The sequence below is a fragment of the Phodopus roborovskii genome, unplaced genomic scaffold, assembly GCF_943737965.1.
Source record: "Phodopus roborovskii unplaced genomic scaffold, PHOROB, whole genome shotgun sequence".
NCBI lineage: Eukaryota > Metazoa > Chordata > Mammalia > Rodentia > Cricetidae > Phodopus > Phodopus roborovskii.
In genome coordinates, this window is record NW_026126480.1 from 11,503,710 (window position 1) to 11,529,504 (window position 25,795).

General features: G+C 49.0%; 1 protein-coding gene across 1 annotated transcript in view; it reads right to left on the reverse strand.

The window, feature by feature from the left end:
* The window catches only part of Slco2b1 (solute carrier organic anion transporter family member 2B1), a 47,141-nt gene extending 22,312 nt beyond the window's left edge, over window positions 1-24,829 (reverse strand). Inside the window, exons 1-7 of the mRNA XM_051192337.1 lie at window positions 24,537-24,829; window positions 11,542-11,678; window positions 10,313-10,450; window positions 8,751-8,913; window positions 5,109-5,339; window positions 4,669-4,767; window positions 1,901-2,091 (exon numbers count right to left, since the gene is read on the reverse strand). Coding sequence (XP_051048294.1) covers window positions 1,901-2,091; window positions 4,669-4,767; window positions 5,109-5,339; window positions 8,751-8,913; window positions 10,313-10,450; window positions 11,542-11,678; window positions 24,537-24,552 — 975 coding nt within the window. The 5' untranslated portion in view covers window positions 24,553-24,829. The remainder of the gene's footprint in view (window positions 1-1,900; window positions 2,092-4,668; window positions 4,768-5,108; window positions 5,340-8,750; window positions 8,914-10,312; window positions 10,451-11,541; window positions 11,679-24,536) is intronic.
* Window positions 24,830-25,795: the final 966 nt, after the last annotated feature.

Consider the following 25,795-nt stretch of genomic DNA (forward strand, 5'->3'; position numbering starts at 1 on the left):
GCACATTCTGAGAACCCAAGGAAACTGGGTAGTGCTCTAGCAATCTGGCCTCTGTACCTTAGACACACCACACACCACAGCAAGCATAGAGAAGTGACTTGCAAAAGCACATGGCTGACTTGTGACCAAGTCCAGCAGACAGCCACCCGCTCCAATTGTTCTATGGTCAAATATGGGGCCCAACTGAGAGTATCTGTCATCAGCCACACAGCCTTTTGTTCTCCTAAGTGACACTCCTTGTTCCAAGGACTCTCCAGATTCTGGGAATTTGAATCCTTGGCCTGAGCTAGGCCAGGCTAGCTAGAATTCCAAGTTCTCTTTTTCTGCTGAAATTCCTTCCCCTGCCTCTGAGCCAGCACAGAAACCATCAGCCCAGACATTTATTATGTCTGAGAATCAGCAGTGCGGAACAGCATCACTTCTGGGCAAGCCCTGTCCCAGAGCAGCAGAGCCTATGTCGTCCTCTTCCCTGCCCCTAGGTGCTCTGCGCAGGCTCCCATCATGGCTATCATGGTGTCAGTGGCCTCTCATTATACATGCTCTTTCTGGCCTTCAGTCCTTACACACACACATAGCACCTAATAAAGCAGCTGGAGAGTCCTTGCTTCCTGTCTCTCCAGGGACACATAGAGGTCTTGAAGGCAGCCAAGGCTGTATGATTCTGGCCCCTGCGGGCCGTCCTAACCAGAGCTGTCTTAGCCCTGGCGTGAGGTGGTTGACTCAGCAGGGCAGATGGACCTGTGCTTACTTAGATAGACTTGAACTCCCAATTCTATAAATTGACCCTCAATTTAAAAAATGATGAAAAATAAGTGGCCTTTTCAGGTCTGCTTCTTAGGTTGAACTTTCTTGTTCTGAGGAGGCCCTCCCCCACACAGCAGTAAACACTCCCAGAAGCAAAGCCCCAGACTGCCACAGGAAGTAGAATCCTTTTGTTGCAGAATATTTAGCAAGATTTGGATGAATTGTTCTTTTGCAATTAGAATGACTTGGTAGCAAGCATCATACTTCATTTACACACTTGAGATTTGCACAAGCACCTTACATACTTGGGGAAAAAGAAAGCACAATGCACAAAGCTTCTGAATATAGTCAATTTTGTATGTATTGAAAATATTAATGAAATTGAAATTATGTTGTTAAAATAAACTTTTAAAACTTGTTTCCAGGACCAGACAGATATAGCTTAGTGGTAGTCTCCACCCTGCATGTGTAAGGCTTGAGAGGGTCAGACCTCAGTATTGGGGGGAAGGTTTCTTTGTAATTTTTTTCATTTGGAATCATCTTATTGTATTTTTGGCATATTTTTGTGAATTCCTGGAAAATTAGGAGTTCTTGGCTTAGAACCATCTATGCTGTCCTGTGGCTCACAGCTCTTGGCCTCTCTGTCAGTGTGTAACCTTGGACAAGACCTTCCACCAGCCTGGCCCAGAGTACTCAGTGTGTTCTTAGTCCTATCACTGTGCCAGAAATGGCCAGGTTCATGTCTGCTGTGGAACCCTAGCTGAGGCTGTTTGCACCCAGCATCCCTTGGCTCTCCTGTCTGTTCTTGCCTGTGTCCTCCTATGTCCAGGCCAAACCCCTCCTTTTTCAGGATCTCTTCCTAAATCCAAGCTCGACAACCTCCACTTCTTAGCATCTTCTGGCATGGTCAGAATTACCAGAATTTCTAAGTGACCAACACTGCAGGATGTGAGCCCTAGTAAGCCTGTGCTCTCGCTAGAGGCCTCCCTGGCTTGCTCACTGAACTTGCTCACTTCTGGCCCGACATCTCCTGGATCATGGAAGGGGCCCATGATGGTCACTGTGCAGGCCTGCTAGGAGGACACAGTGGAGCTTGCTCAGCAAGCGTGAAGCCTCTGTTAGGAAGCGTTATGGTGGGTACACGGAGGACACTTACCTTGCTGACAGTGGAGGCTGTACCAGCCAAGGCTTTCCGCCTGAAGCGCAGTTCATGTTTCTCCTTGGGCATCTCCCTGGGGAAGAAGAAGTAGGGGCTGGCAGCCAGCACCACCAGTCCAGCAGAGATGAGGAAGCCCAGCCACCAGGCGCCCACCCATCGGGGGTCTTTTGGGGTCAAGATGATACCTCCTGAAAGAGAAAACCATGCTGGTGTTAGTGTCACGGCTGGCTGTCATTTCTACCTCTGAGGACCTTCAATCACTAAGCTGGTGGAGAACTGGGGGAAGCCTCAGAATCTAGTGATAACTTACATCTCTATGCCTCAGCTTCTTCCACTGTGATATACAGGTATCAATAACATCAGGAGATGGGATTTCGTACATCACAGGGTTGTTGGGAGAATTACACACACACACACACACACACACACACACACACACACACACACAGAATGAGAGAGAGAGAGAAGAGAGAATTTAATTAAAAATTTAAAATCTAAGCTGGCCACTTGGGAAGTAGAAGCGGTAGGATCAAAAATTTCAAGGTCACCCCTGACTAAACCTTGAATTTGAAGCCAGTCTGGTCTATATGAGAGCCTGTCTCAAAAAACAAACAAAACCCATGAAAGGTAGAAGGAAGAGCACTTGGAGGGGTGTGTATTTTATAGGCGCATGTCCTTCCTCTCCTGCTTCTATTCCTATTTCAATTTCCACTATTCGACGAAGTATTATTGCTGAGTCAAGTGAGGGTGGGATTGCTATTGTTTTCTGACTGGCACGTTTAAAAGAACTGGGACTGTTTAACAGAAGTATTTGGCATTATTGAAGACTTCCTTCAAATGACCACAGGGTTTTGGGGGAAGGTGGCTTGTCCCCATGGTTTTGGTCCCTTACCTGTTTTAATTAGAACATGATGCATACCTGCCTGTATAACTTCTAAAGCAAAGGGTTGAAGCATCTTCCTATAGTCTCCCTTTGTTGTGTAGTTATTTTCTCCGAGGTGAGGATCATAAGACTCAGGAGGCAGAGAAAGCTACAAGATCCACAGAGCCCCTCTCTAAAGTCATAAAAGCAGTAGGCAATTTCTAGGCAGGAGGAGCCTCTTGGGTGGGACCATCTGCAAGTTGTGCAGGGAGCTTCAGGGATACAGACTCTGCGTGTTGTCACCTAAGCTGTGGTGGGCCTCCCAGTGACACCCTGGAGTCCTCCATGCTCCTATAAGTAACACCAATAAACTCACTGTCTTACCAAGCTCACCTCAGAGGCAGTTGTTACTTTGGGCTGTCATCGTCACCCTATCTGGGGCGAAAAAAACTTTTGCTCATTTCTCTCCAGGAAAAGTCACACAACACCCCAGCATCACAGGTACTTTATAAAAATACAAGTCCCTGGTAGCACCAACCAGCAGCTCACACAGCCTGTTCTCCAGGTGCTGGATCCTGGCATCTCCGGGCAGGGGTTAGGGAGCATAGCCAGCAATTAACAAACAGATCTCCAGAGCAGGGATGGGTGTGCCTTCTCCACAGTAGTACTCATTGCCTTCCTTGTTTCTTGCCTGGCCCCATGCCAGACTAGAGAGAGCCACCTCCTCTTCATGCACATGCTAGTCTGTACCTGCAGCAAGCAGAAACCACTCACCCTTCCAATCCCCCACGAAGAAAGGACCTGGGAGGTGGCTCGAAATCAACATTCACCAGTGTCAAGACAGTATCAACAGTAATAGGAAATACACACTTTCTCCCAAGTGGAGGTGGCTGGGAAACCTAGGTCACCCAACTCCCAGGGGCTAGTAACAGAGCTCAGGTCTGGTGTTGGGGTCCAGCATTCTACAAGGGAAAGATATGGGCAGAATTGTCACTCATGCTGGTTATGTAGAGCTGCTCAGACCTGTCCTGACTGGGGGAACCCATGGGAACAAGTTGCAGAATGACCTCCCAGTCTCATATGTGTTGCTGGTGGCTCCCCAAGTGAGAGAGAGCTTCTGAGCAGTAGGAAGCAGAAGGCACACCTGGCACTCGCATGCTAGTGTGACAAGCAGGCAGCTAGGAATTCACAGTGACCTGCTCTAATAGAACTCCCCCATCCTACCCATCCCCATCCCCATCCCCTCACACAAGAAGGGATCCAGGGCTCTGGGGCCCCTACACACCTCTTCCTGGCCACCTTCAGAACAAACTTTAGCTGGACTCCTAGGCCCATTATGACTTCTAGATGATTCTGAGATTACAGTTTTCCAAATGATGCCTCTAGAAGTTTCTCATACTCTGAAGCAGTACCTTGGCTAAAGGGGTCTTTGAAGTGCTCCAGGCTGTGTCTCAACTGGGGGGGGGGCAAGGGAACACACTGGTCACTGAGTTCTGCTCTCAGTTCTCAGCATGCCATGGCCCTGGTCTTTGGAAGCTTTTCCCTCTGAAGCTAAGTGGGTATATTTTATTATCTGCCAACAGTATGCCTGTGCCTGAGGGAGGGAAGGTATGCAACAAAGTAGGGTGGTGACAGAGGCACAGCTCCTCAGAAGATGGCTCTTCACAGTTTACCTCTAACACTACATGAGATTCTGGTGGCAGTCTTGGGAGACAGGAGGATAGAGATTATCTCAAGAATGAGGAAACTGAGGCCCAAAGAGTGGAAAGAAAAGGCTTGTCCATGGTCAGTGTTGCTGCTGGGCTCCCAATGGGCTCCTGGTTTTGTGACTCTTGTAAGACCAGTGGTCAGTTACAGAGCGTGTGTGTGCCCTTCAGGATGAATGAACACTCCACAGGCTCACCTTCTGGCATCCGGTCAATGTCCACATAAAGGCGTAGCATGAGGCTGCCCAGCCCATAGGCCATGCCAGGCCCCATTGTGGTTACTGCAAACAGGATCCCTGCAAATACAAAGCCTTGGTGAGGATACTGTGGTACCACTTGCCATCAACATCTCTCTATCATCAGTAGGTCCCCTCATACCTCATTGGGTCCCTGCCTGTCCTTAGTGGGTCCCTACCTACTCTCAGAGGGTCTCTAACTACCCTCAGTTGGTATCTCTGCCTTCCCTGAGTGGGTCTCTGCCTACCCAACCTTCCAACAGCAGTCCTGTCTCCTGGTTAGGACCAGTGGCTCTTGGGCGTCTCTAGAATTTTCTTGGTCCCTCCTTATGCTTGACCTCTCCTCCTCCTGCCTGGGCCTAGCCCCATTCTCAGAGCTTATGAGAAGAGACCACCCTTACCAAGGTAGAGGGGTGAGTTGCTATGGTGGGCAAAGTCGTCAATGTAGGAGATCCCAAAGGGTTGAATGGGCACACCACCGATGCCGAGCAGGGTCTGTGCTATGAACATGATCCCCACCATAGTTAGATGCTTGGCTTCTGTGCGTCTGGAACAGCTGTTATTGGAGAGGGCAGAGGCTGGAGCGACAGTTGTGGGCAGGCATAAGGAAGCATCCAAGTTCTGTGACCTATCTTTTGAGAGAAGCCAATAAGAATATGACTATAAGGTGAATACCACTCACCAAATGTAAGGGACTGTCTTCAGTGCTTGGGTGTAAGTGACTTGATCCCCCCCAAAACCTAGTGTTCACAGACCAAAGACATGCCAACCAGCTGGGCCCCTCAGTTTGGATTCACAGTTACTATTCTGAACTTGCTACAGGTCACCTTTCTGAGCAGGGACATTCAGAAGGGTCATGAAAGTGGTGGCTCTTGGGTGGAGGGACAGGGGTGACCAAAAAGAAGTAGAGTTTGAACTGAGTGAATGACAAACAGGAGTTTTCCAGAAAGGGGTGGAGGGAGGAACATTCCTGTGAGAGTTCATAGTAGAGCAAACCCAGGGCCTTAGAAGGGCAGGGCAGAGTGTTGGAATGAGATGTTCTGAACGGCAAGTCGCAGAGTAAGGGTCAGGCCAGGGCTACAGGCAGGGCTGGGCAAGAGCAGGAAGCTACCAGACCATGGAGGGCTCTGATGTGCTTGGCACTTATTTTGGGGAGGGAGCTGTGTCAGGTCAGGACATGGAAACAGAGTACAGAAAAGGACATTTTTTCTTAATTTAGTACCAGACATTTATTCTTTGACCAATATTTGGTGAGCAAACTTGAGGAGACCCTCATTTTATTATTATCCTCAATGCACTGAAGTGGCCTTCTCAGTGTAGCCTTCCATTTGTGACAGAAGGGACAAGGGTGTCAGGTTAACCTGGAGAGCCACACCCGGTACTGGGAAAAACCATGCAACCAAAGCCATCAGTTGTAGTGGCATCTTGTTCTGCCAGTGAACTTGTGGGCTAGTGGACTTGGACTGGTGGCCACAACCAGTGGCTATTCCATAGCCATTCGTGACTGTCCCACTGTGTGACCCTTGACTCTCTGGTCCTCACATCTCAAGTCTGGGTGATGTTCTCTAGACATTAGAAGTTTAAAAACAGAATAGTTTTGGATGGTATCTAGGGTTCTAGCTTTGGATGGTTCTAGCCATGGGCCTGGGCTTGTACCTCCCTCTTTGACCTCAGGGCAATCATGGTAACCTCTGTCCCATGGGGGCTTTGATGGAGTGGTGAATGGTGCTGCTGTCTAATTACCAGTGGACATTACATGCAGTAGTCAACCTAGAGGTCACATTTGCCTTTTGCACCCCCCCCCGGGTCTTGAAGGTCTTGCAGACGGCCTGGCTTATCCCACAGCTGCATGGTTACTGCAGAGAGGATAAACTGAGCAAAGAGCTGTGCATGTCAGAGCAGGGAGAGGGTTTGGAGCTTAGAGTCATGGCAACCTTTGAGCTGATCTTGCAAACGCAGAGGCTCAGACAAGAGAGCTCAGAACTGGCAGGGAGGACAAGTGTGACTTTGCACAAAAAAAAAAAAATCTCCACTGAAGTGGAAGTTCTGGGCAAAGAAACATGAGGAAGTCTTACTTTTCAGCATCTTAAGATGCCCCATTGACAACTATCCTCTCTGCTCTAGATAGTCACTCAGCACTTTTTGAAAAATAGGAGACAAGAGCTCACAGTGTAGCCTGAGCAGCCTGGAACTCACTGTGTGACTCAGGGTGACCTCAAACTTGAGGCAATCTACCGGCCTCTGCCTTCTGAGTGCTAGGATGATAGGTGTGAACCACCAAACTCGACTCTGCTTTCTTCATGCTTTCTGCACTTTTTGGGGGACCCTATCCCTGCCACACCCCTTCCTGTAATGTCCCCTTTTCTCCTATGCTGTCTCCTCTAGCCCCTGGTAGTTCCCTCCAGTTACCAGTGTTCTTCTCCTACCCAGGCTCCAATAGCTTTCTCCCAGTCTTCTAAGCAGTCAGGTGCTATGTAGAATTGCATACTCATCCCATCCCATAATTTCCAGCACATGTCTGCTTCATGGCCCCACCTCTGGGTCTTAACACTTTAGAAGTGAAACTGGCATGTTGGGTTTTCTGTCTGTTTGTTTCCTCTCCTAGGCTTCTCCTGTCTGGACAGAAGGCTGAATGCCCTGAGGGGGTTGGGTACAGAGGTAGCATTATAGATTTGTTACATGAACCATTAGATGGATGAATTAGTGGGTGGATGGAAGGATGGATGGATGAATGGAAGGATGGATGAATTAGTGGATGGAAGGATGGAAGGATGGATGGATGGAAGAATGGATGGATGAATATATGGATGAATGGAAGAGGAAAGTGAATACTCAACTGTTTGCTCTAAGGAACATTATTTTTTCAACTAGACTCTCAACAAAATCCTGTTATCATTTAATTAGTTAATTTTACTACATTCATCCACTTTTTAAACATTGTGGTAGTTTGAATGTAATTGGGCCCCATAAGCTCATCTGGAGTAGCACTATTAGGAGGTATGGCTTTATTGGAGTAGGTGTGGCCTTGTTGGAGAAAATATCACTGTGACTCAGACCACCTCCTGTTGCATATGGGTCAAAATCTACTAATTCACAGCTCCTGCAGCACCATGTCTGCCTGCATGCTGCCATGTCCCTCCATGATGATAATGGACTAAATCTCTGAAACTATAAGCCACCCAACTAAATGTTTTCCTTTATAAAATTTGCTATGGTCATTAGTGTCTCTTCACAGCAATGGAAACCCTAATTAAGCAAACATTGATTGTTCTTTTCTTCTTCTTTTTGAGACAGGATCTCAGCCAGAGGATTGTGGCATATGCCTTTAATCCCAGCACACTCAAGGCAGAGGTAGGCAGATCTCTGTGAGTTTGAGTCTAGTCTGTTACAAAGTAAGATCCAGGACAGCCAAGGCTATACACAGAGAAACCCTGTCTAGGAAAACCAAAACCAAAACCAAACAAAACCCCAAACAAACAAAAACCCAACTACCCAACCAACTAACCAACCAAAAAAGCAATAACAAAAACAAAAAAATAAGACAGGGTCTCATGCATCTCAGGCTGGCCCTTGCCTCAATATGTAGCCAAGAATGGCCTAGAACTACCAGTCTTCTTACTTCTACCTCCCAAGGGCTAGGGTGCCCCACCAAGCCTGGCTCCTCTGTTCTGAATGCTTGTGAAAATTAAATGGACAAATACAAAGGAAATATTTCAAACTATGTGTGGCATCCAGGAAGCACATTATACTATTGTCATTTTATTCTACAGACTTTTCCTAAGGAGTTTCTGCATGCAGGCTGCATTATAAGTTCACTCCCACATCAAAACCCCACAGTGACACTTTAGCAGATCCTTGTCCAGAGGGAACTAGAAGATTTCATCTTTGCCCTTCCTAACAAGGGCCAGGATCAGATAGACTGGGGATGAAGTAGAGAGAACTATCAGGTACACTGGAGTGACACCCATCCCAGATACAGGCTTCAGGAAGGGCCCAATGCTCAGTACTGAAGTTCCTCAGTCATTGCTTGCACAGTCTCTTACCAGGGCTATTGTGGTCATAGCGGTATGGTTCGGAGATGAAGTGTGGGAGTGCCATGAGCAGGCCTGCCAGGGCCACCAGGATAGCCCCATAGCCAATCATTCGGGGTCTGTGAACTCGGCTGCCAAAGTAGCTCACCAACAAGATCAAGGATACGCTCCCTACCTGTAAAGAGATGAAGACAAGTAAAGCATGCTGAAGCCCATCCTTCCTATGGCTACCTTTTGTGTTCCCATCTGTACATTAGACAGACTAGTTTGAGTAAGAACCCCCTAGATGTGTGTTGAATAGACATTCTGAGCCAGGCATGATGGCTCATGCCTGCCACCCCAGTACTCCAAATGAGAGTCAATGAGGATGGCTGGGAACTCAGGGTCAGCCTGGGTTACATAGTGAGACCCTATCTCAACAACAAACACAACACAAAACTTGCAATAACATGCAGATTTTGAGTCTCCCTAGGAAAGGGAATGGTCTCATTGCCTCTTCAGGGGAGGAAAATGAGGACAAAGCTGGCTGGCCAATTTTGCTCTGGAGGTAAATGAGCAGTAGAGGGAAGTGATTCAGAGCTTCAGGAGCCTCAAGAATGAGAGGCACAAGTAAAGACTGAAAGCAGGGGGCTGAGGCTTGGAATTCCAAGTCTTAGACTCATCCTCCCAGGGAGCTAGGAGGGGGGTGGGTGAGTTCCAGAGTCCTCAAAGGGAGTGAGCCACACCAACAGGGGTTGTTTAGTCCTAACTGTGAAGTAGAGGCATGGTTCCCATTTACCAAAATGGACTGACTTTCCCTTCGCACATGTGAGATGTGAGAGTAGCATCAGGCTGAGACCCATCTGGGGATGGGACACTGTGCAGCTGCTGGGCCGGGCCTTGGATCTAGAGGGATGTGGCTTATTATCCAGGGAAGAGAATTTCACAGAAATCTGATGGGGCTGGAGAGAGCAGAATTTTCTTCTCAGAGAGTGACAACATTTGGCTGAGGCCCAGCAGAACCAATTGCCACAGAATCCACAGGGAACAGCTCAGCCTCTCCCTGCTTCACTGAGGGCCTATGGATCCAGGACATTCTGGGGCCAGACTTCCACAGCAGTGTCACCCCTCCCTCCTGTCACCCCAAGGTCAGTCAGAGGGTGTCTTGGGGGTAACTCAAGCCTCTCTCTGGGACAGGAGAAGTGACATCCTGTGATTCCTTCCTTGGACAGCCAATAGCTATAGGACTCAAGACACAAAGGAGCCACAAGGAGGGTGGGTGTCTACCCAAATCTGGCAAGCTAGACAATATCTCATGTCCCCTAGCAAAGAGCTCCTAAGGGAATGATGGCTGGGTATCTTTTCTTACTAGGGCCATCCAGGGCAGGAGGAGGCTTTTCTAGGCTTCAACCCTGGGCCAGCATGCTGTGAGAGAAGAGCTATGGAAGTTGGGGGGAACAGGCAATGTTGGGGGCTTTATGTGGACATGGGGAGGAAATGTTTATGAGTGTAAGGAAGGAAGCTGGCAGAGGTAGGAATATAGGGCTCCCTCAGCATGCACTCCTGAGGGAGATCTAGGGAACAATAAATAGTACCTCATTGAAGGCAGCTAACAGCCCTGATGTCCGACTGGACAGTCCAAAGCGCTTTTCCACTGTGGAGATAGAGCTCTTGAGGTAGCCGGAGATCATGAGCTGAGCCAGCTGCAGTATACTGTGGCACAGGACAAAGAACTGTAGAAGAGGCAGTGGTGGTGGCAGGTGGATAGACACCACCGAAGTCAGGGAGATACAGACAGAATATGGGACAGAGGGAGAGTAAGGTCAAAAGATGAGCAAGGAATAGGAAGAAGTTGGGTAAACAAAGTCAGGGGAGGCAGATATATGAGAGTAGGAAAAAAAGAGGGAGAGATGTGTGAGAGAGAGAGGAGAGAGAGAGAATTGGAGTAATTAATGGAGTCTCATTCAAGTTGAATTTAGGAACATGGGTGCTATCAGAAACACACTTGACTAAAAATAGGAACGTCAGAGCCCTTCCGACCCTCTGATCTCCCCAGGCATTGGGCTGGACCTTCCTCTCTGCTCTACAACACCACATCTTTCACCAGAAGCTTCTCCTAGCTCTATCTCCACCCCACTCCCACCCTGTTTTCCATCACTGCTGTGCAGACATTCTCTCTTTTGACTTTCCCAAGCTGTCCCATCCCACCTCACCCCAAACAACCCAGCCTTCCCAGAAAATGCTGGAAGAATTCCTAGAGGAAGAAAAACTTGCTTTAAAGAATCAAAATCTGAGAATATTTAGGCCAGAGTTTGAGGCGTTTGCTCAATACTTTGGCGCCTTGGTCTCTTCGTTAGGTTGGTGGGGGGGGGCACCTCCTAGGATTATTTAGGGAACTCAGGTCTTGAAGGCTGGGGTGGGGCTCAGTGGTAGAACACTGGCCTAGCAAGCGCAAGGTCTAGGCTTCCATTCTTGTCATGAAAACAATAACAGAAAAGATGGGGTGTGCAACACCCTGCACAGGATCTGACACCACTGGGTGAGTCTTTAGTGTCCTTGCTGTGGAGCCAGAACTCCAAGTATTCACACGAGTTTATGACTGCATAGCATGTCCCTATTTCTCCAAGGGAACCGGAGGCAACAGGAGTCATCTTCCATCACCCATATACTAACACGCACCAGCCTCTACGAGGAGAACCTGTTTACCTTCTTTGTGCCCAAGTCGGCCCAGGAACCCACCCTCCAGACAAGGAAGCAGGAAGGAAGATGCTTGATGTTAACTGCTGGGCTTGGCCCCTTCCCTGCCTTATGCGAAGGTGTGTACCTTGACGTTGTGGAACAGTGGTTGGGGCCGTGCATCCTGATTTGAGTCCTGAGGCTCTATGCTGACTTTGCTTTCATGCATGTCTTCTGTGCCCATTGTGGTCTTGGTGTCTCTGTTTGGCATCTGGGGTTCCTCGCCTGTGGGCCCAATGGAACATTCAACCAGGTGATAAGATAAAATCCCAGACAATAGTCCTTGACCCAGGTTGATTTCAGGAGCAAATTGTTTCTGGAAAAGCATGACCTTGGTGGTTGTGAGGGTCTGAGAGTCAGTTTCATCTGCTATCCCTGGGAGGGACTTTCCTGAAAGGCCAAGGGTCCCATGTGTTTCTGCTGGAGACCTTCACTCCATTCAGGCACACACCTTCTAAAGAGGAGCAGTCCTCTTCCCCCACAGCAAGCTCTGGAGCAACCACCTTCACAGCGCCCTCACATTAAGTATGAGCTGTAGTCTTTCAGTAGGCTTTTGAACAGGGGTGAGGTCAAGGTTGGGTCCAGAACCAGGAGATAAAGACTTTCCCTTTATATGACAGTGATTCCTTGCTGTCATAGTACACCATCCTGTGTGTAGCCACAGAGCCAAGCAGTCAAGCCTGCAAATCATACATCAAAACATACATAAAATATCCATACATACGAACATGGAATCTTCTGGACAAACAGACCAGGAGGCACAGCTATATGGGATTCCTGATCTCATTGCCATGGTGGCTTTCTTACACAGTAACTATGGAAACATGTCTGTTACTCTATCCTGTTCCTGGTTCTTAATGGAAATCCCACAAGTCCAACCTGTGGGGCAGCATCCTTTTAGCTGGCAACCAGAGCCTTCCTGCAGCCCACTCCATTTCCTGTGGATAGCCTCCTCCATTGTCCCATGTCCCCTTCACCACAGGCTACAGCTTCCTTTTATTTCACATGGTCTGCTGGAGAACACCTCTCACACCATGGAGTTCATCTCCATCCCCAGAAGAAACTCATAAAGGGCTCCCGAGACCCTGAACCTCCACATGCCAAGGTTGTGTGATCTTCACACAAGGTACCTTGGAGCTGGCACACCATATTTTAAAGCGTACATGTAGGCATGTGTGCATATGTCCATAAAGGTCAGAGGCATTGGACTTGGTGGAGCTGGTGTTCTAAACATTTGTGAGCCACTTGATGTGAGTAATAGGAATGGAACTCAAGTTCTCTATAAGAACAATATAAATACACTACTATCCTTCCAATCCTGAGAACTGTTACCCAGATCATAGGTAATTGTGACTTAGTGGGATTTATAATCACATAAGAGGATGGTTCCAGAAAGATTTAACTGAGGAAGATGCATTTAGAGTGAGGTGACCCATCCTGTGGATTGTGGTTTCTGACTGAATACAACAAAGTGAAGTACCAGCATGTCAGCATTTACCTCTCTGTTTTCTGACTGCAGATACAATGTAACCTGTCATCCTGTGCTCCTGGCTGCACCTTCTCCATAGTGATACATTGTACCCTCACACTATGGGTCCAAACAAACCTTCCTTTAAGATGTTCTATAGTCAGGTATTTGTGACCCCAACAAGCAAAATCACTGACATGATATAGAATTCTCATTCCATAAAACTCTTAAAAGTTCACAATCCATGGATTTTAGTACCTTTACAAAATTGCACAGCAATCACCACCGTCCAGTCCAAAAACTCTTCCTTCCTGCAGCAGGAAGCCTGAAACACCACCAGTTACTTCCCATTCCTCCTTACCAGATTCTGAAAACCCTAATCTCCTTCCTGGCTCTGTGGGTTTCCAATTCTGAACATTTCACACAGATGAAACAATCTAATATGTGGTTGGTCACCTGTAGCTAGTTTCTAAAGCCCCATATCTTCAAGGGTGCTCAACATTGTAGCATCTGCCAGTGCTTGTTTTCTTTCTACAGATGAATAGCTCTCCTCTATGCGGTTAGTTTGTTTTTTGTGCATGTACTCATCAACTGCTAAAAAATTGGGTAATCTGGAATATTGTGTACAGTCATTGCATCATTTTATGTGGCATGTATTTTTATTTTCTGTCCTCTTGGGCATACATCTGGATATGGAATTGCTGGGTCCCATGACAGTTCTATGTTTGACTATTTGAGGAACCATTCAACTGTTTGCTGCAGCTCTTCCAGCCCTATTGTCTGGTTGGCTTGGACCCAGGACATAATGGTACGCTGTGGGGGTAATGTAGCTAGGTTTGAGTGGGCCTAAACAGAGAAAGGCACCCTCCTCACCAGTCACTGTTCTCAAGGCTCATGGAGTGATGCTCCATTTTACAAGCCCACTAACAACATTCTGGTCTTGCTACACCTTTTCTGAGATATTGTAGTCCGTCTTTTCAGTGATGGCCATTCAGGTAGGTGTGATGCGATGTGCATGGTTTGATTATGATGGCAGGCATCTTTTTATGTTCATATTTGTCATTTTTATAACTCTCTGGAGAAATGCCTAGATAGTAACTGGAAGAATTTGAGGAAATGGAAGTGCGTATGTCTGGGAGGAGTTCCTTTTGGGGCACAAACATCCAGAGGAAACAAAGGAAAGCAACACCTGGCAGGGGAGAGTTGGGGAGTACCATTTGGAAAGGGGAAGAGGAGGAGGCTGCAGAGGTCACCTGAAGAAAAGGGGGTGAGGGTCTTTAAAGAAATGTTCCCAGAGACACCGAGGGGACTACTTCTGAACCTCAGCTCCCGTCACCAGCAGTGGACTGTTACCTGTTGCCATCTAGGTCTTCACATGCATCCATAGCACATAAACACTCTCTAGAGCTCTGTGTCCTGTGTCCTTTGTGTCTCCAAGCTTCTGAGGACTCCCAGCAGCTCATTCCAGAAGTTGAACTCAACAGCCCTTCTCACTTGCTCCTTGAGCATGTCTGAGCAAGGGGAGAAAGCACAGTACCTTTCTCTGTCTATGTCCACTCCAGCCCAGATAGGTCACCTTGGCAACAGTGCCAGAATGCCCCAAAGCCTGGCCAATAAGACAGCATGGCTGGAGCTAAGGCTGGAAGATCTGAAGTCACTGACTTGATGTTCTACCTCAGAAAGAAATGCAAGGGATGGATGAGGGAAGGGAAGGGAGTTGGCCACCTCAGAACACACATTCTCTGGCTCAAGCCCAGAGCCTGGACTCTCAGCTTGGTATCTCAAGACCCTGGGGACAATCCTTCCTATATGTAGTCACATCCCTCTCCTCTGTGCACTGTCATCTTCTCATTCCCACAGTGTTGTTCAGCTGCCTTAGGTGAGCTTCTACTTGCAGCCTCAGTCCGGGTCTTCCTAAGGCTTCCACCTCAGCCTCCCCTGCCAAAGCTCAAAGTCTCCCTGGCTTATTCTGTCCATTAGTGGAATGACAGTTTCTGATGCACAAACTCCATAGCTCTCCTCTCTAGGTTGGGAAGGAAGCCCAGCAAATGCTTTCGGCTCTGGGAGCAGTCATCTTCCAGAACATCTGACAGCCAAAACCTCTGCTTCCTAGGAGCTGGTCAGTTTGAGCCTCTGTTGCAAGACTGTTCCTCATGAACAAGAGCCGTCGCTCAGTCTAGCTGCAGCTACATGACAAGGGGCAATGCTTCAGAAGCCAGCCTGCCTCTTCCCTCTCTGCTCATTTTTTCCTGTGAAGATTCAGGCCTAATCCAAAGTTCTTCCCAGCCTCAGGTTGCAAAAGCAAACCAGCAAAAGCTGGTATAGGCTTCTTCAAGCTTGAGTTGGACTCCCAGCTGCCTGCAAACCTTCAAGTTAATTCTGAACATGTCTCTTGATCTTTCTGAGCCCCAGATTTCCTCAGCTTACAGCTATGGGTGACAGTATCTACAGACAGGATCCAAGGCACACAGCTCCCAAATATGACAGGTTTAGCAATGGAGAAAACAACAGAAGTCAGATGTGTCCATGTTCCTCCTCCCCTCCCCCCAGGTCAGTGGCCTTGGTAAGTTACTAAGTGACTTTCTCCCCTCCCCTCCCATTTGAACCATTTCAAAACAGGCTTGGCTATATCCCCTTCAGTCTATCACTATCAGGTCATACACCATTTGTCCAACTGTGCCTCTCCACGATCAATATTCATCAGACCTAACATAAACACACATACACTTCATGTTTCCTTCTGAAGACTTCCATATCTTATGAACTTTAGACTAAATAATTCTGTGTGCTTCTTATCTTGCTAATCTGTTATTGGAGTGTCTCTGGCCTGATGCCAGGATCAGTGAAGGAAAGAAAATTCTCTACTGCCTCAGGCCCATGAGGCAGGACCGAATTTCCGACTGACTCCCACCAAGAGCCGTTTTACATTGATTCCAGATAAATCTTCCAAAACATCCTAGACAATACACTTCCATTGGAGCCGCCTCCTGCTTCCAAGTTCTCTTATTTGTTCTGGCAGAGCCATGGTTCACCTCTAGATTGCCTGTCTCCCTCTTTCATCCAGGTTTCAGTCAACCACAAAACCCAGAGGACTGCAACCCTCTCCACAGGTACCCAGTGGCCCTAAAAGCAATGAGCAAGATTTGGAGTACAACCTACAGTTCAGGCAGTAGCCTTAGATTCAGGTCACTTTGGCTACTCACATGCAGGGCAGGGACAGCAGCCCCTCCTCTCCAGTGCACAAGGCATCCTTGAGAACCCAACTTGCCTGCTTGTGCATGGGACCTCACACTAGAGCCTCCAGACTCTGCCTGTCTCTGCAACACGGTGCTGTTCCTCTACAGTCTTCATAAGTAGTTTTTCCTCTCTCTAGTTTATCCATTTCAAACAAATGGTTAAACTGTTCAGTATGGGAGTGGTCCACTCTTCAAGGGAAGCCATCAACAGAGTACTGGCCTTCCAGTGCCTCCCTCCATCTTGCCGCCTACCCCAGCCCCTTCCTTCCTTCCTTCCTTCCTTCCTTCCTTCCTTCCTTCCTTCCTTCTTCCCTTCCTCCCCTCCCTCCCTCTCTTTCTTCCTTCCCTTTATTTTCTCTCTCTTTCTCCTCCCTTCCCTCCCCCTCCCTCCTCCTTCCCCCTCCTTCCCTTCCCTTTTCTTTCCTATCAACAGGGTCTTACTTTGTAGCCCAAGATGACCTCAGATCCTCAAGCCTCCTGCCTCAGCCTCCGAGTGCCTTTGATTCCTCCTGCCTCAAGGTCACATCTTTCTGTGGGGTTTTTCACCAATCCCGAATTGCCACATTATGATTCTTATCTCGTCCCTCTCAGGTCTCTGGCCACCCTTCCCCCACTGCACTGAAAGGTTTCGAGTCAGATTGCCAACTTTTCAGCCTGACTTGGGTGTAGACAAAGCACAGAATGCACTGCAGGGTCTTAGCTGCTGCTCACAATGACCTTTCCCTCACTGGGAAGTCATGTTGGTCATGTTTGGTGTTGACACAATCTATGGTGTGTGGTCGATGAATGACACTCTTTTCCCTGTTAGAAAGTTCCTTCTATCAGCTGTCTGTCCTGCCTTGAGGCACCACCTGCTTCTACTGATGCCTGATTCCACGAAGCCCCAAGAATTGGTAGATATAGAACCAGGCAGTGGGGTGGAAGCTCACTGCTGTGGGCAGTTGTAGGGCCCCACTAGGGACTGTGCTCTGGGTGCTCTCTCTCTCTCTCTCTTTCTCTCTCTCCCTTCTTTCCTCCCTCCTTCCTTTCCCCTTCTCTCCCTTTCTCTCTCTCCCCCTCCCTTACTCTCCCTCCTTCCTTCCCTCCCTCCCCCTCCCTCCCTCCGTTCCTTCCTACCCTTCTCTCTCTCTTTATTTTGAGACATGCTCTCACTGTGTAGACCTGTCTGAACTAAAATTCACTATGTAGGCTAGACTGGTCTCAAGCTCATAGGGATCTGCAGGTCCTGCTTCCTGAGCCTGTGATTAAAGACACATCACCATACCTAGCTAGTATGTGCCCTCTTGATCTGTGGCGAAGCAGGGGCTACTGCAGAATGAACACCACCAAATGCAAGGCTCTGTTGGGCATGCACATATCCTCACAAGCTCAGAGTATGTCACCAGGGCTTGGGATGCCTGTGGGCAAATAGGCTTGGAGAAGAAGTGGCACCCAGGATGCCAGGGCCGGTGAATGTTGATTCGGATGTGAGCCCACATCTGTCTGACTCCAAGGCTCCTGATGTCAATCACCAGCTCTGCACTGATGGCCTTGGTGCTTACTTCTTATTCTGGCCCAACTTCCCATCTGTGAGTTGTCAAAGGTGGCTGTGTTGTCATCTGTTACTCGACAAGCCCATTCTGTAGCTTGTCAGTCAGCTCACTGGTCAGTTAAGGGTTTCTTTCTGAGGCCTGACAAGGCTAGGAAAGGAAAAGTGGAGAGAAAGTTGAAAGTGCCCCAGTTCAGGGACCCAATACCAAAGCCTGGGTTGGAACCTTCTCGAGAACTACAGCATCAGTTGCCAAGAAATGCCAAGGCAGAATCTGGATCAGGCATGATATTCTCTATAGAATATTCTAGCCAACACCTTACAGAAAGCAAAACCTAGAACCATGCAGATCTGGGTACTTTTTGGCTGATGATCAGTAACATAAGAATAGCGAACCTTGCTTCCCGCTCTCTAGGAGGCTGTGTGGGATAAGGTGTTTGGACAACTTCAGGAAGACTCACTGAGGCCAGCTTTGTCTGCTTTGGCCCCAAACTCAACAGTTAGTTTGTTTGCAAGTCTGGCCACCAGGCCTCAGAATAACTTGTTTTCCTTCTGGAAGGTTCAACTCACTCCCTTCCATCTGACCCAGGAAGCAGTACAGACCCCACTGGAAGCCCCTCCCCCACAGCTGCTTGCCCCTCCCCACCATCCAGTCTCCTCACTGCCTCTCCCTCAAGGTTCTGCCCTCTTCAGCTCTATTTCAGGGCTTACCTCCCTCCCTCCCTCCCTCCCTCTCCCCTCCCTCCCTCTCTCCCTCCCTCCCTCCCTCCCTCTCTCTTTTTCTCTCTCTCCCTCTTTCCCTCTCTCTCTCTCTCTTTCCCTCTCTCTCTCTCTCTAACTTTGGTGTACAAGAAGAAACACCACACCCACCCACACAGCACACAGAAAACAAGGCAGAGGTTGTGACTGGGAAACCATAGCCCAAGGCCTCTTCTTAGCCTTGTCCCTTGAGGCAGATGGCGTCCTCTGGGCTGGTCCTGCCTAAAGGCTCTTCAGGACTTGTTTTGAAGCCTGCAAAATGCTGGCTTGCTGACTGTTTTTAAATTAGTTGCCAGCATTTTTTTTTTTTTTAAATCAGGAAATTTCACATCAAACAGCAGATTTTTGTTTGTCTTGAAAGATCAGCAGATCTGGCACGCAGTGCCTCTGAGAGGACTCAGGGTCTATGGCGCTGTCTGCTCAGAGCAGCTCACCCTGCTGGAGTCTCAGTGGGGGTGGCCATGGGCCATTTCCGGGGCCCCTTTCACCTGCCTGTGGGATTCTCTGTCTTCCTTCTGTAGCAACACTGGACCTGGACATGATCCCTGGGTTAGGTAAATCACTTTGAAGGTGGAAAAACAGGCCAAAGGAACCCAGAAAGTATCCAGAATCACCGTGGCAGGCACAGAGAGGGCGTTCTGCTGGTTCTAGGAGTGAGAGTAAAGATTTGGGAGAGGCATTTGCCTCCACAATGCACATGCTGGAAGGATAAAATAGACTCCTTAAATTGTTCTCTGACTTCCACAAGTAAACTGTCAAGTGTATTGTGGTATGTGCACACAAGCACACGGGCACTTATGCACTTACGCGTGTGCATACACGCACACACACATATGCACATACTAGATCTTCTACCACCACCACCACCACTACTACTAAAGAACCTCAAACAGACTCAGGGGCAGATGTCCAGTGCTATAACATCAGGCTTGTCAAGGATATGGAAACAGCAGAGAAGTTTTAGCCTGTCATGGAAGGTGCTGGAAGGCTTCTCAGAAGAAGAAACTGAAAAAAAGCAGTAGTGTAAACATAGAACAGTTGATAGGGAAAAAATATGGCAAGGCTGGAGTACAGAAGAGGTGTGAGGCTAGAGATTGGATGGACCTAGTGATGGGACAAGCTGGGGAAGCTCAGATGCCTGTCTTGGTATATTGCTGTGGTGAGCTTGGTCGCTGAGAGCTGGGAAGATAGAATGACTGTTCTCAGCACCAGACATAAGGTTGGGTGAGTAGCACAGCCACCTGAGGAGGGGTATTTCCCTAGGAGATCATGCCTCCAGGTAAAAGGCGTGAGCTGAAGACACATTTGGGGGTCTGAGAGTCATGTGCTCTATCCTGTGCCCCAGCTAAAAGCAGAAAGAAAAGGACCTTCCACCACAGTTCCACCTTTCAAGATAGTGGATTAGTATCACTGGAAAAGCTACTAAAGGCACCGTGTCTGAGCCTGGGAAGGATAGCATCCAGGTAGTGGAGAGTGGTTGAGTCATCCCAATCTCAAGTTCACGGCCCCTGAGAGCCTCAGGCTTCATCTACCCATTCCTATAGAACATGATTGTCTAGCCCCAATAGACTCCTGCCATTCCCCACATTGACCAGATGCTGCCCTCAGCCTTCATAAATGCCATGCCCTTGACTGACTGGCTTTTCTCCCCCAGCCTATCACATCTCATCTCTCAGCCCCAGCCTAACTGAAGAGTAAGCTTGTTGAGTTGAGTTCACCTGAATGAGACCGCTGACAACTGGAGCCTGGGACATAGGTGGGGGGTGTCCAGGGTTACACAAGGTGACTATGGGGCCTGAAGCACCAGTTACAATGTGACGCAGCTCAGGACTGTGAAGGAGGAAGAGTCAAAGGCAGAAAATGGGGAGGGAGTCTCCAGACAGGAATTGGGTTTGGCTGTCATTTTTGGGAAATTCCTTCTGGAAGGACCCTTGGGTGGCCTGTGAACAAGGAAAGGATCTCGAGGTCTAGCTGCTGTTTTTTTGAGGGAGCTCTATCAGGATGGGGTGGGGAGCAGGCACTCTGGTGGTTTCCAAGTTGGGTCAGGGGCCCTGTGCTGGGACTTTCTGTTCCCGGTTCTGGCCCTGACTACCCCATCTAAACCTATGATGACCTTTAGAGCCTAGAGCTTGTGGGGGGGGATCTTGAACCAATGGGGAAGCAAGCAGTGTCCTTAAATCTAAACAAGATGCTATTGGCTCCCTTCACATGGGGAGCTCATCAGTCACTCTCAGTGCTTGAGCTGATCTCCCAAGACATCTATTCACTCATTCTTGCATCACACACGAGTCTGAGGGTCAGGTTAGGCTCGGCTGCCACACATAAGGTCATCCCAATGGACACCAGGCAGAACCTTGGGAGACTTTGGTGTGTTTCTGAAGAGAAAGGGTAGCCACCAAGAGTCCAGACTCCAGAGGGCCCTTGGGTGTCCCTGGCTCTCTCTACCTCTGACCAGATGTGTGACCTGAGGCACGTTGCTGGCTCCTCCCAGGCTTTGTTTTCCTCATTTGTAAACTGGACAGAAGTCTGATTTGGACTCACAACTTTGACACACTAGGAGGGCTCTTGTGAGCTTTCCTAGGACACAAATCACTGAAGCATGGCCACTCTCCTCATGTCTTCTACAGCCCCAATTGGCTTCTAAGAGAGTTTCTATGACAACTCTCGTATGAGCTCTTGTGTCAGAGCCCTGGTTGGTTTTGTTTAATTTTCTAAGATAGCTCCCAGTGACCTCGTCTCTTATCTGATTGCTCCCTGAGCCCACAAACATGCCCAGTCCATTTACCCTCCTAGAATCTACATTCTGTTCAGGCCTTGTTGGTACTCCCTCCCCTAGACTCCTGCCCTCCTCCCCTTCTGGAGGATGACTACTCCTCCCAGCTGCTGGCCGACTGCTTTTTTGTTTTTGGTTTTGTTTTCCTATTTCAAACTTTGGCTTTTTCTTTTCTTTTCAGTATTATTTTCAAACTAAAATCACTTTATTGTAATGAGATTACAAATAAAAGCATCACACGGTTTAAAACAGCCACTCAGATGCTTGCTGTCCCAAACTGTACATCTCAGTGAACTTCTCTATAGTTTGAAGTGAGTCACTCAGAAGCATGGAGCTTTGCTCAGGGTTCTACACTTTTACTATCAATTACACTTTAATGCGCTTATCTACCACAAAAAGAAGAAAAATATGACAGTTGAAATTAGAAAAACAATTAGTTTTATATCCTCTTCCATGAGGATTGACCTCTCTTTCCCCGGTGTTCTTTTCTCTTTATCTTTTCTGTGACCCTGGGCACTGAACTTAGGGCCTCACGCCTGCTAGGCACATGCTCTACCCTGACATAGTTCACCAGGCTGACTTTGAACTTTCAATCTTCCTGACTCAGCCTCTGGGGTAGCAGGATGACAGGCCTGTGCCACAGGCATTGAAAGCTTTGGCATTTTTGTTTTTGTGGTTTGTGTTTCTGGCTCATGGACATCACAGAGCTGGGACCCAGGACACAGAACTGTTTACTCACTGAGCAATCCTCTCAGCTCAGCTCAGTCCAGTCCCTGCTGGGACCACGGGCTCAGGAGTGAATGGTAGCAAGCCTCCTCTCCCAGTCCACTGGGGTAGGCTCCTTCCTTAGCTCTCCAGAGCAATTAATTGCTAGGCCTTGGCTGCAGCTTGAGGGGGAACAACACCATTCTCATGGCTCCCCATGCTTCAACTACCCACACTGATGTAAAGGTTTCCAGTCAGGCTCTGCTCTGCTGCCCCCTCCACAGAACAAGCTTATAAACAAACGGGACCAAGGGGCTATACCTGCCACCCACTGTGAACATAGACAAATAGTCCCTGAAAGGTGGGGGGAAGGGGAGACTGGGCACTGACTGACTACTTGGTACCCATGTTAAGGTCAAGGCTAGCTCACCACCTGGCACTTTCTAGGCCAGTCATGAGTGAAATAACACACATACCCCATCATGTCTGTTCCCCAGTCAGTGGCACCCAGAAAATAATTTGTTTTGTGAGGAGCCAGTGGAGCAGTATACAATACAAGCCAGAGTTTGCCGGTGTGGAGTGAGGAAGAAAGAGAAAGGCCCAGGCAAGTGACGGAGAAGAGGGCCTCAATATTAGGGAGATCGGTGTTCTGCTGATTAGCTACTAGGTGATCTTGGGCCGTCACTTGCCCTCTCTGAGTATCTACTTCCTCACCTATTAAAATAGAGCAAAGTTTCATTGAGTTCTCATATTGTCCATGGGCAGAGCGGGGATTTAAATGTGAGATTGTCCATCAACTCCCCTATCTGTTCCGGGAAGACCTCATTTGAACATGGAAGGCCACAGAGAACAAGCAACAGCAGCCGCACTTCGAGTGAGGAAAGATGAATTGAGAGGTATGCGATCGTGCGCGCACACGCGCGCATATGTGTTGGTTGTGTAGTGGAGGCTAACAGAGGAGGCTTCCTCTAGCTTGGAGGGAGGCCTCCAGGCACACTTCATTAGGAAGTGTTGGAAGTGTCAACTTTCCCAAGGCTCTGTGTGGGCAGGGACTCTCTGAGAAAGGGTTCAGAGGCCTGAGAGTGGTTTCCCTGAACTTCACCATGGGGACAGTGTGGGGATATTAGCTTCCTACCTACATGGACAGGAGAATGCTGCCTGCTGCACATGCAAGTTGGCAGGTTCTCTCTGTGGGAGATACATATGTCTGCCCCAGATGGGACAGCTGGCCCTGGCCTCTCCGAAGACTGTCATCTGCATCCCTTCAATCTGAGCCTGGCCGTAGCCCAGAAGGAAGCTGAGGAAGCACAGCTGGATGTGACTTCTGGTGACTTAATGGGAGGACTTGGGATGGCTTCCTGTTACATGTGTGTCAGGGATCAGTCACAGGACACAGAGCCGAGCGTTTATAGGGAGGGGAGGTGGCTGTAGCACTAAGGGTTCTAATTCTTTCCATGCCACAGCTTTCCAATCCCCCCTCACCACTCATGCTGAGAAGATGAATGGGAATTGTATTAGTCAATGGCCCATGAACCCACTGAAACCAGGTTCAGTGGTGCCCACCTGTGATCCCTGCACACTGGAGGCAGAGGCCAGAGGACGACATGTTGGAGGTGAGCCTGGGCTACAAGCAAAATCCTGTATTACCAAAACAAAAACAAACCCCACTCCCTCAAACCTGACCTCACCCCCACCCCCAATCCTATGAGGTCTCCTGAGAGGAAGCACCCATCCCCACCCTTCCTGGTGTGCCAGGATCCCCAAGCTGTGTCTGTCACACTGCAGAGTCTGTTTGACTGAAGCCTGGGAGCAAGCCTGGCCTTGCCTGAAGGGGTGTGAGGCCCACACTGCAGCTGGCAGGCAGCTGCAGGGAGCCCAAGCCTTACTTACCACAGGACATGGAGCCCAGCCACCCTGTGTAAAGACCCTTTGTTCCCTTGCTGTCACAGGTAGGTCTGTCACTCTGCCCTGTGCACTTGGTGCTTTCATTATGCTTGGTTTCTGGAAGCTTCCAGATGTTTTCCCTCTAGCCTCCTCATACTCCACTGTCATCTACCCAGGTAAGTGTATGTGGGTCTTCTCTCTCCTCTGTGTGGATCCTGTGGACTATACCTAGCATCTGCCCGTCAGTCCCCTCGGTCATCTGTCCCTGTGGTCTGGTGGTTTCTGCCTTTCTGGTTCACACTCACAGTCTCTTGCTTTTCTGTCCCTCTGGATCTTCACCATGGCCACACCCCCAGTCTAGCCCTTAGTTCTGCTGATACCTGTTGGTCCCCGTGTCTCTGTGCACCCACCCTCTCTCTGTGGTTCTCTACCTCACTCATTCATCTCTGCATTGTCTCTCTCCTACTGGGGGATTAGCTTGATGGTGGCTGGGCAGGTCTCAGGTCTCTAGCTCACCAGGGCGGTTTGGCTGGGCTCCCTGCCTACAACTGAATAAATGGCTTCCCTTTCTGCCCCTCTCATTCACTCATGTACTTCCCTGTGTTCCCTAGACCAGTGGCTAGCTCAGTGTAGAGCTGAACCTGTCTCCTCAGCAGAGGCACCCTTTGTGTAGCTGATGAGCAGTCAGGCTCCTTCCTCTCCCTCCCTCCCTCCCTTCACCTGCACTTACCTATTCTAGGCCCCATGGCTGGGGGAATGCAGAGAGTTGTGGCCTCTACTTCAACCTGGAGCTCAGCAAAGAGGAAATGAGCCTGTCAGTCGCCTCCTGGAGATAACCTCCCAGAGCAGCAGCAGGAAACATCTACACAGGACTGTCCCTCACTAGGCTAGTTCTTTGACCACACCGGACAGCAGCTGCCCTCAAGGCAGAGGTGTTAGAGACCCAGCTCACTCTGAGCCCTTCTTGAGAGTGCTGGGCACTTGTTCCTTTGGCTCTCAGCCCTGACCCTTGCTGTGTCTGCTTCTTTAGCTCCATGAATTCTTCTGATCTCTGGCTTGGGACAGCCCAGGGCCAGCCAGAGTTGTAAAGGAGGCGTGCTTATTTAGGTCCAGCCCCCATGCTGGCGGGAAGCTGCTCCCACCCTTAGACTTTGTGTGGGTTACTTCCTAGCTCTTGCCCTTTGGATAGTTCCCTTGTGTTAGCAGCAGAAGCAAGAGAAGCTGTTGATGGCTCTTCTTAAGTCCATTCAGGAGACAAATATTCCAGAACATTCAGTCTCTTTGCTGCAGTCTGAGCCTGCTTTCTTGTGGGGCTGCTGTCTCCCTGTCTCCCTTGCTGTGAAACAAGCCTTTGCTTCCCCACCGAGTCTTGGTCCTCCTTTACTACACTCCTGTCCCCTGTCCCCCTCATCCCTCACTAACAGCTGCCCCTTCCCATCTGCCCCAAGGATTCAGATTAACAAACAACTGCCCCTCCCCCAAGCATCATGGTCCCCCAAAGCTCCATCAGGCATAGCCTGATGGAGGGAAGAAGGAAGTGAGAAAAAAGGAAGCAAGACAGATGGATAAATGTGAAGTTCTTAGAGCTGTCCGGACGAGGAGGCCTTGCAGACAGCTGAAGGAATGGTCCCATCCCAGTGCTGGCCCTAGTCAAGAGACAAGGCGTCACAGGCAAGTCCCTGCACCTCTCTGAATGCCAGTAACCTCATCTGAACAAGACCAAATTTCTCCTTTGCAGGGCTGGCTGACTTGAATAGTGAGGCAATAAATATATAAAGAAGCTAAGCATGAAGGCCAGAGGCTGGAAGGTGTGGCAAGAGGTGGGGCCTTTACCAGGCTGAGGAGACAAAAGTTGGTTTATGTAGCAGAGCCTGCAAGTGAGGCTCCCTAAGGTCCCTTTCATCCAGCAGTCTGGGAGCCCCCCACTTCACAGATGAGTCACAGAATCGCAGTCACTTGCCATAGAGCACCCCACTAGTTGAGGTAGCA